Source organism: Capsicum annuum, chromosome 4 (genome assembly GCF_002878395.1).
Source record: "Capsicum annuum cultivar UCD-10X-F1 chromosome 4, UCD10Xv1.1, whole genome shotgun sequence".
Lineage (NCBI taxonomy): Eukaryota > Viridiplantae > Streptophyta > Magnoliopsida > Solanales > Solanaceae > Capsicum > Capsicum annuum.
In genome coordinates this window covers 136,342,501-136,361,902 of record NC_061114.1, presented here as the reverse complement: position 1 = coordinate 136,361,902, position 19,402 = coordinate 136,342,501, and the positions used below count along the sequence as shown (strand labels likewise).

Below are 19,402 nucleotides of genomic sequence, written 5' to 3'. Positions count from 1 at the left end.
ACCACTCGTATGTAAAGCAGACATCTCATCAATCATAGCCTATTTCCATCCTGAATGGGAAAGTGCTTCACCTGTAGTCTTAGGAATGGAAATAGAGGACAAAGATGATACAAAAGCATAATGGGGTGATGACAAACGATGATAACTCAAGAAAGTATAATGTGGGTTAGCATTACAAGTGGATCTTATACCTTTTTTAAGTGCAACTGATTGACTAGGAAGAGGCAAGTCCGCAGTAGGGGAAGCGTAAGGTGCAAGACATGAATCATCTGGGACTGATACTGGACGTGGGCGGCGGTGATAAGTCAAAAGTGGTGACACTGTAGCTGGAGATGGAGAAGTAACTGTAAATTCCTCAAAGATTGGTGTGGGTAAAACTGGAGGTATGGGTAAAACCTCAGAGATATTAAGATGATCAGAAGATGTATAGAAAGGTTGAGATTCAAAGAATATGACATCAGCGGACATAAGGTAGCGACTCGGATCAGGTGAATAGCATCAATACTCTTTTTGAACTCAAGAGTAACCAAGGAAGACACATTTGAGAGCACGAGGGGCTAATTTATCTTTTCCTGGGGTTAAGTTATGAACAAAACATGTGCTCCCGAAAACACGAGGAGGGATAGAGTAGAGATGTGACTGAGGAAATAGTATGGAATGGGAAACCTTATTCTAGATCGAAGATGATAGCATTCTGTTAATGATATAGCAAGATGCGAGGACCGCATCACCCCAAAAACGCAGTGGAACATGGTATTCAATGAGAAGAGTGCGAGCAGTCTCAATGAGATGCCTATTTTTCCTTCTGCTATACCATTCTATTGAGGGGTGTATGGACATGATATTTGGTGAATGATTCCTTAATGAGTCATGAACTCCTGAAACTGGGAGGATAAGTATTCTAAGGCATTATCACTACGAAAAGCACGAATAGAAACACCAAATTGATTTTGTATTTCAGCACAAAAACTTTTGAATATAGAGAATAACTCGGAACATAACTCGGAACGATCTTTCATTAAGTAAACCCAAGTACATTTTGAAAAATCATCGATGAAAGTAACAAAGTAACGAAACCCTAAGGGTGAATTGACTCTACTAGGACCCCAAGTATCGGAATGAACTAATGAGAAAATTGACTCTGAGCGACTCTCAATACTACGTGAAAAAGTAGCACGGGAGTGTTTCCCAAGTTAACACGACTCACAATCTAATGTGGATAGACTAGACAAACTAGGCACCATCTTTTGTAGCTTGGATAGACTAGGATATCCCAAACATTTGTGAATAAGGTCGGTAGGATCTGTAGCGGAGCATGCTGTGAAGGAATTTGAAGAGTTAAGATGGTAAAGGCCTGTGATTCATGTCCTATGCCAATTGTTTGTCCCGTTTTGCGGTCCTGCATTAGAAAAGAATTATCAAAAAAAGTTATACTACAATTAAGGGCACATGTCAAACGACTAACAGATGCAAGATTAAAAGGACAATCAGGGACATAAAGAACATAGTCTAGAGTGACAGAAAATAAGGGTTTGGCTTGTCCAACTCCTTTTGGCTCTGTTCAAATTCCATTAGCTAAAGTAATAGCAGGAACAGATTGTGAATAAACAATATCAGACAGAAGTGATTTGTCACCAGAAATATGGTCAGAAGCACCTGAGTCCACAACCCATGATCCAAAGGTAGGAGATTTTGCAGTTGAGGCTATTGGTAGAAATATATGTTTACTTGCTTGATACTGAAGATACTCATTATATTCCTTGTCAGATAAATATACACGTTGATCCCCTGTGGTGTTTGACTGAGCAATATGAGCATTTTTAGATTGTCGACCATGCAAAGAATAGCATATTCCACGAGTATGTCCAAGCCTTTTACAATAACTACACCTAGGTCGAGATCTTCCAAATCGACCTTTCCTTCGTTGATTCTTCGTAAGCTCTAACATCTGAGTTTCTGAGCTCCTCATTAAGATTCAGATTTAATCATGAAAAAGAAATATTGTTTCAATTTGGCCCGTAAAAAAGAAAAGTCCCCGGATATAAGATCTGATGTTCGAAAGTTGCTCGAAATCAGAAAATAATCATATGAGCAGCCTCAGAATGAATAAGCGAAGCTACTAAAAAATGAAACTGCCAAAATAGTCGCCGAAATTTAGGTTCCGGTGATCGGAATCTTGAAAGACTTGTCAGAATCAAGAAAAAACTATTGGTACAGCCTTTTAATGAAGTGGCGACCTAGATGAAAAAAAAACTTGGCCGGAATAAACCGCACGCGCTGGCGCATGAAGCGCAGATCTGAAAGTTCTGGCGGCGCGTGAATCACTGGAGATAAGATTCGAGCACTGGGGTTTGCTCGCCTGGGTGTTTCTCACCTCGTGGTGGTGTTGGTTTTCGCACACAACACTTAAAAAATAGACGAGGGCTCAAATTGGACTTATCAGTCGCTGGAAATTGAAGTACCGGGCTGTCTTATTGAGTTTTCTTCCTAGAAATTTTCTTACAAAACCTGGCTCTGATAGCATGTGAAAAATATGAGAGAAAATATTATTGAATTGTTTTATCTAAATTATTACATTGAGACCCTATTTATAGACACTACATTCCAATCCTATTCCTAATAGGACACTACATTGCAATCCCTTTCTAAGTAGAATTCAATATGTTATTCCTATTCATATTCTAACATCAACTACTATCCGACTCCTGTTTGTAACTTTTGATTACTTTCAATGGATGATTATTTTGGTTTGCAACCTATCATACAACCTCTTTCAAGAGATCTAGAATATACATCCTTTGGGAGATAAAAACCCCTCTTTTTACGATCTAGCAACCTCAAGTCCCAAAAAGTACAGCAATGATCCTTAATCTTTCATTTACAATTATGTGTCAACATCTTCTTCAATCGGGTTATTGTCTCTCTATCACCTATAACCATCAATATCATCAATATAAACTATGAACCAAAGGTCTATCAAAAACAACTTTTGTACTTGTAAGGGTAAAGTTTTGTACACACCACCCTTCCCATACCCCAATTGTGAAATTACAATGGGTGTGTTGTTGTTGTATAAACTAGTAGAAGAGTGAGTTTACCTTTTGAGATCTTATGAAAAGAGTATGATAAACATTCTTTGAAGACTTTGTGAAACCAAGTGCTAAGGGATTGCTTGAGTCCGTATAAAGCTCACTTCGGTAAGCATACGTTCCTTTACTTTGTCCAATATCAAATCTAGGAGGGGTCTATATACACCTCTTTTTTTAAGGGTGTGTTCGGTATGTAGGAAAATGTTTTCCATGGTAGATTTTTTTGAAAAATGTTCTCTCGGAAGATAAGTGGGTTTCTCACTTATTTTCTTGTGTTCGGTAGGTAATCAAAAATATTACCCTAAAAGCATTTGTATATAATTTAGAGAAATGTTATGGAGCGTGGAGTTGGAGGCAGGGGTGTGGGCTAAGTTGCTCGGACTCGGGAGCGGGTATCCGAGACAGGTGGAGATCCGAGAGTCGGATTCGTCAAAATTTAAATTTAAAGATTCGGGAGTGAGAATCCGAGTATGGCTATGGGTACGGGGATTCAGCTAAAAAATACTACATATAATTAGTACTTTTTCAATGCTAGGTTAATATCACGTACCAATCAGAATCCACTTTTTGGTGAACGTGCTGTCACTTGATGTGTTTTTAGTGTGGGATTATTCTCTAACTAAAATATTATTTTACTATACATAATTATATATTGATTCTTTTTATATTATAAAGAATTAAAAAAATAGAAAGACACACAACCGACATCAATTCTTTTTATATTCTGAGGAATAAATATAAGGACACCGACAATGTGGAATGTCACAAGTGAAACTTGTTTTCCTTACTTTCATTAGGGAAGTCATTTCCTCATTTTTAAGGAGCTTGTTTTCCTAGAAAAAATGTTTAACAAAATATTTAACCAACCGATCATGGGAAAGTTGGACATCTCCTTCATACTGAACACAGCCAAGTCTCCATGAAGATATGTATTCTTCACGTCAAATTGTTGTAAGTCCAATAAAGATCAGGTTCAGAGGTTAAAAGTACTCTAATAGTGTTCATTTTAGCAATAGGGGTAAATGTCTCTTGATAATTCAATCCATAAGTTTGAGACAATTCCTTCGCCACCAATCTTTCTTTGAATCCTTCCATAGAACTATAAAGACCAATTTGCAGTCAACCAGCTTCTTGTCTGGTGGTGAAATGACAAGGCCCTGATTTCTTCACTGATAGTTGGATTACCAAATTAAATGTTTCCCTTCAATTCGGGGTAATAGACACAAAAGGAATAAACAAGGCAAAGTCTACAAAAAGGAGATAGAGAATATAGGAAACAAATTAGATAAAGCAAGCTTGGAGCAAGATCTAACTCTTTTTCTATGAGCACTAGGCAAGTCTAACTCATCAGAAATGTAGATTATTCACAGGTAGAAGAGGATTCAGCTTTGATTGATTGCTTGATGGATGCTTCTGCTCTATTTATCATTGATTATCAAATCAGGTCTATCCAAATGGCCAACAATCCCCTGAATCTTTCTCCAATTTCACTGTAGTTTGAAAGGTAGAACTAGGGAAAATCATCTCTCCTTCCTTATTACAACTTCCCTGAAGAGGTGATGGTGTAATACACTCAAAAGGTAACATTTATTCTGATAAAGAATCTCCGAGGAGGAGGATAGCATGTGTTCCCTTTATTTGTTGGAAAATATCCAATACCGACACATTTAAGGACTCTAGAATCAAGTGTTCCGAAATTCCTAGAGTGAACAAAGCAGGCACACCCAAATACTTTCAGAAGAATAATATATTTATTCTGTTGGCAACAATGTGCTGTTACATTGAAATGGCTGGGGATATATCTGTCGCATCATGTAAAACTGTGCAAATTGTTGAAGGCATCTTATCAAAGGCAAAACTAAACATGTCATAGCACTATTTGTAATAGTTGAATAACTGAAAATTAATATCAAATCCATTTGATGAAAAAATCAATTATTTCGGTCAGACTCGGTGGTAATGTAGAGCCAATATATTAGGGAATAGTTTTGCTGATGAATCTATTGAGTATGTGTATAAGTTACCTTTCAGATTTTCTTCACATGGTTCGGTAGCTTTAACTTTCATAGACAAATTTTCTGAAGTTCCATCCTGAGCCATCAAAGAAAAGTGATTCAATTTTCAATTATTCTACAAATAAGAAGTTAAGCAAATGTCATTGAGCGAACCTCATTACTAGAAGCTTTAACATCTCGAGGAAAAGGAATTTCTTGCAAATTTTGCATGGCATCTATTAGCATTCCTGTTCTAAATGAATGCACCACTCTGTGCACTTTGGACGGAAATGCCTGGGAATGACGAAAGGCAATTAGTGATGGTCTCCATGTGACTTGAGCCTCCTGACCAGTAAAATTGAAATATTTCGCCAGCAAGTTTGCTTCTTCATCACTTAATTTGTCCTGGAATGCAGACACCCGTATAGGGTGAACATCTTTGGTGCTTTTTCCACGAGGAACAAACTGTTGAATTGATAGCTTAAGAAACTGGACTTCTGGTTTAAAAATATGTGGAATCTACAATAAACAAACATACAAACTTAAGAAGGTAATGGTTTCCATGAAGCTGGTGCGCAAATCTGTTGATATGGCATACCATCCTCGGACTAGAATGAAATAAAAAACTATTTATTCCCCCATTTCTCATCTCTTTGATAATTGTCTTGCCGCTTGTTTGCTTTTGCAAGTAACCTTTTAACTCTCTTCCTTCGTAAGCTAAAACCAGTAGAACTTCATTAAGGAAATCTATTGAAATAAACACATTAAAAAATAATGTGGGTTCCAGAAACTGACTATTGCAAGTGCTGGGAAAAAATTGTACTTAGAAAAAAACAATTTTAGCAAATGGAAGGAAAAAAAAAAGGAAAAGCCAAAACTAGATAAAAAGGATATCAACTCGTCCTTCATGCTTCCTTCCTGTTCTGCCCATGCGCTGAATCATTCTCAAAGGTGATATATTAGCATCAAAGCATATGACAAGATCTACTTCCATGATGTCCAGACCTTCTTCACCAATTGATGTTGCAACAATGACATTGTATTCACCAAGTCGAAATTTCTACATGAAAAAGTCAATTCAAGAAAGGTCAACTAACAAGTGACAATAGAAGGAGAGCAAAAGAATTACCTCCAAAACAGCCTGTTGATTTTTTTGTGATTGGCCTTTTGATGCTTTGCCTGCAAAGGAGTTCATGAAATAATGCTATGGGAACTGCAGATTCTTAGAAGTAAAAAATGAAAGAGATGTGTGGAGGCAAATTTGTTTGACATATTATCATCAGGAATTAGGACAAACTGAAATATTTGAGGAAAGATGCACCATAAAAGTAAAAAGATAGTCTTCCTCCAATTTAGTGAAACTGAGAAAGGACTATCATTGTAGTTCCATCCTGAGGACTGAAGATAATAAGTATTTGACATGATAAACAAGATATGAGCACCAGAAAAAGGCAGTGACAGTTGTCAAAGGCAGAAAGACTAGAAAAGGCAAAAAGTTTTTGCTGGGGCTTTACGCGTAAGGCACAATTGAAGCATGGGCTTTAGCAAGAAAGGCTAATGAAGAATGTGTGTGTGATGCACACACACACACACAAAAAAAAGAATCATTGTAAAGACAATCAATTTTTTTGGACAAGAAAGCTAAGAAGACTAAAATCAAGAGAAATATATGAGGAAAAAATCCTGTCAACAATTTTAAGTTTTTTCATAACTAATTTTCTATTACTAAATTTCTAAGTTCTTATATACCTGATCGTTAAAAAATTCATAACATCTAGTTAACAAGTAATAAACTTACTTTGTTAGATATTAATAGCCTAGTGCTACCCTCTTAAGGACAATACATGGCCCATGAAGCGTTTTCCTTGGTACCTCGGTGCCTGCACCAAAGCGCCCTACCTGAGCTTCATCTAACTTCAGGACTTAAGCATGCCTAAAGTGAGTCTTGGTAGGAATATACTGGGTATATTGTTGTTGTTGTTGTAGCTCAAGCGTATTGGTTTTGGTGCTCGCACCAAAGCTCACACCCCGACCGAAAGATATGGTTCTAACATGTAGTAACTGGTGGGACAGAGAAAAATGGAATGCAAGTATATGTCATATCTTAGAACAGATGTATGTCCAGAAAATTGCAATTATGAGTTATGACTGAAGACCAACCGATACCATCAAAAATAGCAGTGATTGCTATGTAAAACCTTGAATTCCAACAAACATGGTAATAATAACAAACTGCTGCATAAGGGGAAATGACCAGTACTTGACCAGTGCAACTCTTAAAATTATTGCACAAAACACTCCGACAGCCTTTTTCCAAGAGGAAAATAGCCCTTGTCTAACCAAAAAAAAAGATTAAAATACCAAGGCAGTAGGAAATTGATCCACTGAAACATATAGGATAGGGTACCTGAGCTTTGGCCTATGAACTCAGTAGCTTTAACTGAATCTGTTGAACTCCTCAAAGAAAGCAATATGTCACTGCAGCCAAAATCAGGTTTTCAGAATTTAAAAGGAGAAAAAAAAAGATAATTGCAATCAACTATTTCAGCATATCAGTATGGGAACTATATGACAAATCACTAACATATCTACAGGTCGAAACATGATATCTTTTCTCCCTTTTAGGGGATTGCAATTTTGCAAACCATAAAATTCAAGGCCCCATCACGCAGGCATTTTGTTTCTCTTGAAAAGGCATAGTAAATAATTGTATGAGTACCTTCCATTTAAGAAGCTAAGTGATAAAAGCATATTAGCCTGCCCTTTTTTGCTTATACCTCTATGTATTACTCCGTCCGTTTCAATTTATTCTTCTTATTTTTCTTTTTTAGTTTGTTTAAAAAGAATACCCCCTTATTTGAGAACTCTTTATTTTAACTTTCTGCATGGCATATTTAAAACCATAAGATTAAAAGATATTTTAGTACATTTTACATATCTTCAGTTTAGACCAAAAAATCAAAAATTTTGTTTACTTTCCTAAACTCCGTGTCAATTCACAACCAGACAAATAAATGGAGTTATTATAGTAACTACTATTTTTTTCCTGGGTCATCAAGCTAGAGTATTTTCTTGAAGCTGCAATATAAAAAGTACAATACCTATAGTTATGTTTTCTAAAATGAAGAAACTTTTTTTTTTTTTTTTGAAAAATAAAATTAAGAGCTTGCTGGGAGACTTGGAGCTCCTTTTACCAAATTTTACATATCGTTTAGTTGACTAGTCTGCCATTTTTCTAAAAAAAAAAGTCTATTTCAGTGTACTTGTGAGAGGTATCTCACCAACATAGAAACTTTTTTAAGAGGAACTTTTAATGGACACAAAAGGACCACTTCAGGAGGATACTGTGAGAAAATATAAGAGAAAATATTATTGAATTGTTGTAACTACATTATTACATTGAGACCCTATTTATAGACAGTATATTCCAATTCTTTTTCTATTAGGACACTACATTGCAATCCCTTTCCAAGTAGATTATATATGTTATTCCTATTCCTACTCATATTCTAACACTCCGCCTCAAGCTAGTGCATAGAGGACATATGTACCAAGCTTGTTATGGATGTAACTAATATGAGAATCGATGAGGAACTTGGTGAAGATATCTGCAAGAAAACTGATAAGGACTGTTTTAAACGTCTGGGAGACCTCAACTAAAACGAAACAAACTGAAAAAGTGATCCGCAAAGTAGTAAACATCTCCGAAAAGTCAATGTGTCACGGAAAAATTGCCAGAAACTGGTATAAAATATAAGGGTCATCTTGAAATCAAGAGATGAGTAGATCTTGAACAAGATAGTCACCGACGAACTGGCCGGAACATACTCACGTGCCGAATTATTAGATTTGATCGGCTGAAAAGTGGTCACCATTTGAAAAAAAATTATATTGTAGGGTCAGAATGATGACACGATCCTAGTGAGGAATAGAAATTATATAGGTAGAGTCTGAATGACGACACGACCCTACTGAAAAATAGAAATTGTATGGGTAGAGTTGGAATGCCGACACGACCCTACTGAAAAAGAGAAATTATATGGATAGGGTTGGAATGACAGCACAACCCTACTGAAAAAGAGAACTTGTATTGATGGGGTCGGAATAATGGCACGACCCTACGCAAATCAGATCTGAGGAGTCACCGGAAAGACGCACGGTGCTATGCAACTCAAATATGAGAAAGTAGTCCGAAAAGATGCAAGGTACTACACAAATTAAATATGAGTAGTCTGGAGTGATGTACGGTGCTACGCAAATTTGATATAAGAAAGTAGTCACCAGACAGATGCATGGTGCTACATAAATTAGATATGAGAAAGAAGTGTGGTGGCCTAACTTTTGCTAACATGATCATTGGACGGACGGGCGACATATATCGGTTATAGCCGCCCGCTACCAGCGGAAGCTCTTTGATTCTCTACCAAGATAGTAGAGGCTTTGATATCATGTGAGAAATATAAGAGAAAAATATTATTGAATTGTTATAACTACATTATTACATTGAGACCCTATTTATAGACAGTACATTCCAATCCTTTTCCTATTAGGACACTACATTGCAATCCCTTTCTAAGTAGATTATATATGTTATTCCTATTCCTACTCATATTCTAACAGATACAAAATCAAGTAATTGAAGTGTGAGAATAGCATTGCGAGGGACTGATAGAGGCCTTACCTAACACTTTGTCTATAATTTGAGAAAATGATAACCCTTGATTTTTTTGGATCACTCATTTCTGCAACAGATGAAAAGATATCAAATGAAATAACAAAGTAGGATGCACTAAATTTACCATGACAAGGTCCACAGTCCAAACAAGAATTCTGACTTCTGAAAACCCAAAAAGAGAAAGGAAATCCTATGTTTTCTATGACTGACTTGATCATGATAAATTCAACCCTAGAATTACAGTGACTATATGAAGAAGGATAATTATAAAAAGGTCTTGAAATTGGCCATTACATTATTTCATACAAAGAGAGATACAGAGAGACTACTAATAACTTAGTATCTGATATTATAGGATGCCACTTTCCATAAGTCAATCTCTGCATTTGACAATTTTGCACAAGAGAAAACGTTTTTTCTTGCTAATTTAGTGCACCATTTAGGAAATTGAGTGAAATGCCTACTTAAAATATTACAAATACAAATCGCTAGCTAAGAGTTGACTGTACCCTACTTTGTACCATAAGCTGCAAATGAACTTCAAATCCACCGTTAGCGAAGAATAATGCTTCATATTCACCTATTACTATTTGTCAACTTGACTTTGCTATGTCATTTTCTAGAGGGTAAAAGTACCCTGAGCATGAGTGCAATAATGTGCTGAGAACTTGATAATCCACCTAAAGCATGTGAGGCATTCATGATTCATCTTTTAACGTGAAAATCAATGTGTAATAAGGTATTATTACCAAAGGATCTTATCTAAGGCCTATATTTCTGCCCTGTTTGTTTTGGCAGCCTTTAAGACCCCCAACAGGGAACAAAGGCATCACTAGACAATGTTTACCTTTCAATATTTCATTGACATGGTTCAAGAATTTTACAAACAGTCCAGACTGTAACAGAAGAAATTAGTTAAAATTGTGGCTTTGTGAAAGACGGGAATGGTAGAAGAATGTATTACCCGTGGAATTTCCTAGGACTAAACAACAAAATTAAGTTTGAATTTTTTTATTTTTTTTTGCAAAGAAGTAACAAAAACTTCAATAAAAACAGTAGAAACTAAATCACAGTTCTCCAATATTAAACTCGAAGGATATAGTTGCTGATGTGCCACTAGCTTTGACTCTATAAGGATTACTAAGATGAGAGAATCTAAAATTTTCAAAAAGCACAATAAAATGAATCCAAAATCAAAAGAACAGAATAACACATCCAAACTCTCAAACCTTCGACAAACAATGAAGATTTCATCAATAAAATGATGTCCGAGCCAACCATTAAAAAATTCTTCAAAACCATTTGCATCCAAGTAAACATAAATTGGGTGATCCTTGAACTGTTAAAATGACAAATATTTATACAAACAGAAGAATGTGATATGTAACATACTGAAATGATCAATCAGTATTTCCAACGTCTTTGATAACTTAGGACTAGGAGCACCATGAGATACAACTTGCTGCATTAAACACTTTGCTTTCAAAAGAATTTCATTTCTGCCCATCAGTCGTCCAAACAACCTGTAAACGACATGTACATGTTTAGAGAACAGACAAAGATTATCTGATCTTTCAGAAAGAAGAGGTAGAAGTTATAATAAAATCATGAAACTGACTGCACAATACATGTATGATTATATCTTGGATGCAGTTGGTCGTTAGAAATGTAATGTCATGCATTGCGACAGTATGTTATTAAGAGGGAAATTATTGTTTAAACCAAAACAATCATTGAAAATGAAAATTTCATCAAGTTGAATTTATCAAATTCTGGAAGCTCAACGAGGACAAACTTGGATTGCAGTTTTTCTTCAAGCATCTCAAATGCAGATTTTATCCCATGGCTCCAGAGCAGCTTCACTATATGGGAAAGTGTTATTAGAACTCCATATAGTCCATCAATTTCTTGAAACTTCACTTGAGGCAAATTTTGAGGTGGGGCTTCACGAAATCTTGACCGTGAATCAAGTATCAGATGTGGGCTTAACTGTAAATTGGACAAGACAAACAAACCTTAAGAAAGGAACAAGTATATATAAGAGAGACACTTACACAACAAAAAAAACGAAGACAACTACATATATAGAAGAGGGATTGTGCTATCCAATTTTAGTAGTGACAACAGTTACATAAAATAGCTGAAATGGAAGAACACAGTCTATATGTACATACGAACATGGTTACCATGCTTTGTCGAGCCCCTAGAAGAACAAATGATCTTCAAAAATTAGAAAACATGATACATTAGCAAATCAATAGTTCAATTCTACTACCAAATAATATCCCCTGCTCATTCAATGAATCCTCTTTTATGCAAATGTGCTTTTGGTTAAAGCATATATAGGACCCTTTGTATTTTATATTACTCTGATTATTTGACAGATTGAAAGTCATCCTTATCTGTACTTCAGAGTAGAAACCTCTAGTATCATATTAGTACAAGCTGGCACAAGAGCTTACACGCCCCCAACATTTGAGTCTAGTGATGAGAAGACCTTAAGAACAAAAAAAAGTCAGGGTTTTTGAAACAGAAATTTACAGTTTGACTTTTTCAGAAATTACACCTTACTCATTAAGACCTCATTTGTTTGCACTTAATATGGGTCTAAATCTGAATGATTAAGATTTCAGCTTATTAAGTGCATTGTTCTTTTTTTAGAAACCTCTTAACAGGTCTGAAAGCATCTAATTCGGTCAGATCTGTGAGTCTTAACCCTATTCAGACTCTTTTTGAAACACTAAATTATTTCCCCAAAAAGCTCACATGTCGCTTTTTTCTTATCTATTTATGCCTGCTCTCTCTCTTTCAGTCGGCTATTGAAATTTTTCCTCTTGAACTGGTAAGATTTTAGAACTTCTTACAAGTACTTTGTTTGGTAATTTTTATATTCACAGTATTCTTGGTAGCTGCTTGCTTCTCAAGAACTCTGAAATTTTGTTGCATAATTTTTTTGATAAGCTGAAGTGTGTAAAGTCAAGTCCCTTCCCTCTCTCAATGGCTAATCTTGATTGACTGACACTAGGAACTGATTTGGAGAAAGAAGAAGCATGGCATGAGATAGGCAGCAATTCGTACTTACGACTTGGATTTATCTCTTTCATGGTTCACAGGAAATCGTTCTGTCAAGAAATCATTAGAAAAGCAATTTTCTCTATTGGATTCAAGGCCCCATTTGTCCATGAAAATCATAATTTTCCGGAGTTGAAGTCGGAGTTGAAGTTGGAGTTGGAGTTGGAGTTGGAGTGGGTCATGAATATAAATTGGGATTGTTTTTGAAATTTTGTGAGAGGAGTGAAACAAGTTCTACTTGTTTTCACTTTTCCATATACAATTCCAAATTGTATTTGAAATTCTCATGGCCAAACACATATTGTTTTCACTTTTTTCACTAAAGTGAAATGATTTTCCAGAAAAAAAGTAAATAATTCTCATGGCCAAATGGTTATTCAGTTAGCTGACTAGAAATCAAATTATCTTGCCGGTCGGATGAAACCACTTCTGCTTCTGTGCCTATCTGATTCAGTGCTGTCTTCCTACTTCACTAAGAAAGAGTCTCGACTAACCCAGCATTTACTTATTATATACAAGTTTTGGCTTTCCCATGACCTTCGGACAGGAGCCACATGAAGGCATTACCATCCGTTTAACAGTAGACTGCTTCACTGTAATCCACTTAGAATTGCAAATATGAAAGAAAACATTAACCGGAACAAAAATAGGAAGAACGTGAAAAGAGGATAACAACAAACTTCATTGTATTACCTGAACTTCATTGACTGACTAGTCAGAACAGCAGATCAAAAAATGTAGCAAATCTATACCACGATTAAATAAAACATCTAAAGAATTTTCAGGTATAGTAGCCATACTGTCCGGCAGTCTCTATTCACTTGTAGTCCATATGCACGAAGCCGAGCCGCTAATGGATCCATTACTTCAAAGAGGAGTTCACCAACTTCAACAGCATCTTGGCCCAAGGGAACCTGAAAATATATTAGAAAAGTTCGAATATAAACTTATAAGATAAAGCTTCAGAGAGCAAAAACGGAGTTATTTATACTGTTATCTGTTCAATCTTTCGAGCATGCACATATGGGAGCACATCTGGGTCTGTTTCATTTCGATATTCAAGTGTTGATATTTGCAAGTTATCAATCACTTTCTGAACTGCCTGCCTTTTAGCTGACACATGGAAGATCACAGTAAGACAAAACGCATGAGACTGATTTAAATTCCAACAAAGTCCAGCAGATAAACAGTTACTTACACCCAGGTGTAGCAGTTAATGCTAATATCCTGACTTGGACATTAAATGCCATCAACTACAAATAAATCAAAAATTAGAATTTTCTTCAACCAAATATTGATAAATTAAGGAATTGAGAAGGCAATTCCTGAAGAAAATGATAGCAACAACACAACTGAAGTTTAAGCTCTCTGTGAGTTGATGATTGCTAATGATGCTTGCACAAGGAAATATATATATAAATTAATGAGCACTATGTTATGCCATCTTGTTGTGTACTTTTGTGTTTTTTGTTTGTTATACTGTTATATGTCGGGAGCCGGGGGTCTATCCAAAATAGCCTCTACTTCATCTGAGGTAGTGATACGGACTACCTACACTTTATCCTCCCCAGACCTCACTTTGTGGGAATACACTGGGTATGTTGTTGTTGTTTATTGAAGTGCCCTCCAACCTACTTCCTGGACTATGCTCATCTTCTAGCAGTATTTGTGTATTCCACTCACACATTCAGTTCTCACCATGTGTAGTACACCCGTAGGACTATAACTCGGCCACTATGTTTTAGGAGTAACTCTTGTACACATAAAATAGTAAGAAACATACACGCTGATTATAGAGTCGCTAACCAGGATTAAAATATCAATCATCCCCCCTCAAGCAGGAGTTGGAGTGTCGCACAACGCGTATTTGGTTCGTAATGTCTGAAACTGCACTTTGGAAAGAGCCTATGCTTAACAGGAAATGGCCTGATAATCTAAGACTTCCCCCAAAATGGATCCCTTATATTTGGGGAATGGAACTTTTTTAAAAGAAATTGTCAAGGAATATATTCATTAATAATGGGAAAACACTCCCCCGTACAAGAGGTATACCAAAAAAATTGGGAACCTACAAAACTGTGAGAAATATAAGAGAAAAATATTACTCCCTCCATCCCATTTTATATGGCACCCTTTCCTTTTTCGTCCATCCAAAAAGAATATCACCTTATTATAATTAAAAAAAAATTAACTTCAAAATTTTCCATACCCTTAATGAAATGATTTACAACCACAGAAATATCCAAAGATTATCTTAGACCACAAGTTTCAAAAGCTTTTCCTTTCTTTTCCTAAACATTGTGCCAAGTCAAATGGTGCCACATAAAATGGGACAGGTGGAGTATTGAATTGTGTAGCGACATTGTTACGCTGCGCTATTTATAGACACTACATTACAATCCTTATCCAAGTACGATTTTACATACTTTTCCTATTTCTGTTCCCATCCTACACTTCTCAAATTGGTGCATACAAGTCATATGTACCGACTTGTTACAGATATAACTAATAAAAGGTCAAAAAAAAACTTGGTGAAGATATCTGCAAGTTGATCCCTCGACTTCACAAATTTGTAACAATATCTCAAGAGAGTATCTCTTATCTTACAAAGTGGCAATCAATCTTAATGTGATTAGTCCTCTTATCAAATACCTAATCTGATGCAATATGAAGGGTCACTTGGTTATCACATTCACACACAAGTTCCATCCGATTGATTTCTCTAAATCTTAGTTCTCTGAGCAACTGTTTAATCCAAACTAGCTCACAGGTTGTTACAGCCATTGCTCAATATTATTCTTCTGCACTAGAACAAGCAACTACACTCTGTTTCTTACTCTTCCAGAACACCAAATTAAATCCTACTAAAACACAATATCTGAATGTAGAAAGTCTATCAAAGGGTGATCCAGCACAACAAGCATCTATATATCCAATAATTTGCTCATGGTCTCGATCCTCGACGAATATTGCTTTACCTAGAACTGACTCTAAATACTGCAGAATAGAGACAATTGTCATCCTAATGACTATCACAAGGGAAATTCGCAACTGACAAAATGGTTTTCTACAACTAAATGGTCCTCCACAAAAGACAACTATCATTCAATATAAATAGCAATCTCATGGGTGCTCCAAAAAGAAAAACTAAGGATAAAAGAATATTCTTTAAATTTACAAGATTGATTCAAATTTCATAAAAAGTTATCCTATTTCTCTCTCCAACCCACCCACATAAAAGCTAATGGCGCAATATCCCACACTCTATAATAAAGTGTCCTTCACCGTTCCTCGCATGGTTGACGAAACTCCAAAACTATCTCAAAACTTGCCACAACTATGATGCTACTTGGCATGTACAAAAAGGAGGTCTACATCCTCTCCTAATATTTTACACACAAAGCACCAACTAACATAGGTGATCTTCTCTTCCTCACATTTTTGGCGGTCAGGATGATTCCTCTAATGGTAACCACACAAAGAAAAACACTTTTCTTGGCATCCTACAAATCCAAATAGATAAGTGTGGGAAAAATGCTAAGTTGCTCGGAATGCTAAGTTGCTCGGACTTTCCACTTTTGGTGCCGCATCCATGTCAACATGACATGGGAGTCAATGTGGGTGTCGGATCCATACTGGAATTGATCAACTGATTTTGGGTACTTACACCAAAATCAACAAAAAATACAATAATATTTGTAACCAAAACAAAAGCTAAGGTGAAACTGAAGTAAATGGAATACCGTGTATATAGAAATTTCTATGTTGGTCATTTTCCTTTTATCTCCTTCTGGGATTCTCCTCTTGATCAATATTTTCTCATCATATTACCTTGAAAAGTTTCCACATGATGTCTCATAATTTATATATAACTCTATTTTTATATTGAGATTATTTTTAGTTAAATATCAGCACCCGGATCTGCACCTGAATCCATATCCCCAGATCTTAAAATTTAGATCATGAAGGATCTGACCTAGCTAGTAGGAAGGAGTGTTTTGTTTTGTAGTTGTGCCAATATTCATAGTAATATGCTTGTAGTGTCTTGTTCGTGGTGTTTTGGTGATGTTTGTTGTTTCAGATAGCTGGTTTATAGTATTAATTTGTGGTAGTCTTGTTTCTATCATTATCCGATATTGTGTTACTACCTATTGTTTCTTGTTCTTTATTATGTCTGTTTCTAGATTTTTTTTTTGGTCTTGAGCTGGGAATATATTAGAAACAGCCTTTCTACTTCACCTTTGAGGTAGTGGTATGGACCAGTTGTTCAAGGATGTGTGATGTATAAAAAAGAGACAAGGCTTCGCATCATGCATTAAGCCAAACGTGAAGTGAAGCATGAAGCGAAGCGCTCACATTGTTGAATTGGAGCGAATTTAAAAGAAAAAAGACTAAAATAGAGCATCCAAACAATCAGACAAAACTGAAAAGACCACAACAACTATATAATCAGCAATAAAGACAATATACATAAACAAAAGTTTAAATTAAACACAAATCAGAGGTTTGATCACCGAAATACTTGATGCGACATCGAAATACTTGATGCGAAACAGACCAGCAAAACAACACAGACCACAGTAGCAAAACAGCTCAGCAAAATAGCAAAACAATCAGAAAAAAGAAAGGAAAAAAGGTACCACCAAATCTAAATTAATAATGTTTTAACATCTGCTGCTAAATAAAGCAGAGAAAGAATAAAAGAAAGAAAAAGATGAACAGAGCACTGCTGTTGCTAAAAGAAACGGAGCACTGCTACTGGAAGCGGTCAATTCAATAGGGTTGGGTCACATCGCTATCTCGCAGCGACAATTGCTCACCTCGCCTCGCATCACCACATTATGTGACGATGGGAGCGCATTGTTGAACACTGATATGGACAACATACACTTTACTCTCTCAGACCCCACTTTGTGGAAATATGTTGGGTATCTTGTTGGTGTTGAAGGATCCAGCCTCTAGATCCACCACCGTATTGGACACTCACACCCATGCAACTTAGGGAAAAGTGCCTCAAAGAAACACAGAAAGGTAAAGGTTTCCTTCTATCAGGCATAATTTTTGTGCTATATGTGTGATATTTGCCATTTCAAAAAAAGCACTTATGATCCTCGCTGGATTAAAAATGTACATCATAATATACCTCGAGAAAATAAAACCAAGCATTTAAATTTTGGAACTAATAGAAATATGTCTGGTTGGAATTTGGAAATCGATAAACTTTAATGATCACTAGCAGGAGTTGGCCGAGGATTTAACTTTAGCAGGGAAAAGCAAAACAAGAATCTGAGGTAGAATGATGAATTAAATATACAAAGTTAGCACTAGACCAACAATCAGTTTATACTTCTACATAGAGCAAAATGAAGCAAATAAATTACTCCCACAATCCCTATATGTCAGTTATCACAATGACGGATTAGTCTTGTCAAGGTGCACTAAGCCCTCAAGGGAGATGCAAAACATGAGGACTGGTTCACCTCGCTAAAAGGGCGCTTCACTCTCATCATTAAGGCTCTAAGGCATACTTTTCCTCTCTAATGAGTGTAATCCTCAAAAGGCGACACTAAACAAATGATTTTACTTTATTATTTAAGAAAAAAATCAATTTCTTTTTCCATAACTCCATCTATTAATTATATATGCTTAGATTTATTAGTATTAGGCTGCACATACATATTTGTATTTTTCTCCATTTTACCCTTTTTGCGCTTTGCTTTGCGCTTAACGCCCCAATGGACCTTAGAACTTTTTTGTGCTTTTGCCTTCGATAACACTGCGACAGATTGGAACAAAAATAGCATGATGAAATTTTTTGGTTCCATATTCTTGAACTAGTTTTATAAGGCCTGTGCTAAGTCCGGCCCCAAACTCAAGTAATTTAATATTTTAAATAAAAATATGATTACTACAACAACAACAACATACCCAGTGTATTCCCACCTAGTGGAGCCTGAGGAGAGTAGAGTGTACGCAGACCATTTCTGATAGACCCCAAGCTTAGGACCAATAACAGTATAATAAATACAAAAAGTAAGCAGATATAAACTAGTATGGTACACAAAACAAACTAACAGTATAACAAACACAAAAGATAAGTGCATAATAAACTAGTACGGGATGCAAAAAAAAGCCAACACCACTGACCCCAAAAACTACGAACCAGAAACTCCAGACCCAAAGGAGCACTCCCCTATTACTCCGCCGCGCTCCCACCCCCTAACCCTCTACCCTAATTCGCGTCCTCCACACCTTCCTATCAAGGGTCATGTCCTCTGTAAGCTGTAATTGCTCCATATCATGTCTAATCACCTCCCTCCAATATTTCTTCGGTCTACCTCTAGCCCACCTAAAATCATCCATAGCCAGAATCTCACACCTCCGCACTGGAGCATCAGGGCCCCTCCTCATCATATGCCTGAACCAACGTAGCCTCACTTCTCGCAACTTATTCTCCACCGAGGCAACTCCCACCTTCTCCTAAATAATCTTATTCGTCACCCTATCTTTCCTGGAATGTCCACACATCCATCGCAACATTCGCATTTCCGCCACCTTCACTTTTTGGATGT

At 36.2% G+C, this 19,402-nt stretch overlaps 1 protein-coding gene across 6 annotated transcripts in view; it reads right to left on the bottom strand.

The window, feature by feature from the left end:
* The window catches only part of LOC107867972 (DEAD-box ATP-dependent RNA helicase FANCM), a 49,389-nt gene that overhangs the window by 17,986 nt on the left and 12,001 nt on the right, over positions 1-19,402 (bottom strand). For 5 of the 6 annotated variants that reach the window (XR_007055152.1, XM_047411992.1, XM_016714494.2 and 2 more), the window contains 12 exons: positions 14,029-14,083; positions 13,822-13,943; positions 13,631-13,744; positions 11,554-11,747; positions 11,151-11,281; positions 9,765-9,825; positions 7,491-7,561; positions 6,213-6,262; positions 5,978-6,143; positions 5,682-5,809; positions 5,258-5,602; positions 5,114-5,180 (listed from right to left, as the gene is read on the bottom strand). Coding sequence is in view for 5 of the 6 variants with exons in the window: in XM_047411992.1 (XP_047267948.1) it covers positions 5,114-5,180; positions 5,258-5,602; positions 5,682-5,809; positions 5,978-6,143; positions 6,213-6,262; positions 7,491-7,561; positions 9,765-9,825; positions 11,151-11,281; positions 11,554-11,747; positions 13,631-13,744; positions 13,822-13,943; positions 14,029-14,083 (1,504 nt within the window). In the remaining variant the exon portion in view is untranslated. The remainder of the gene's footprint in view (positions 1-5,113; positions 5,181-5,257; positions 5,603-5,681; positions 5,810-5,977; positions 6,144-6,212; positions 6,263-7,490; positions 7,562-9,764; positions 9,826-11,150; positions 11,282-11,553; positions 11,748-13,630; positions 13,745-13,821; positions 13,944-14,028; positions 14,084-19,402) is intronic. The other variant, XM_047411993.1, reaches the window with a different exon arrangement.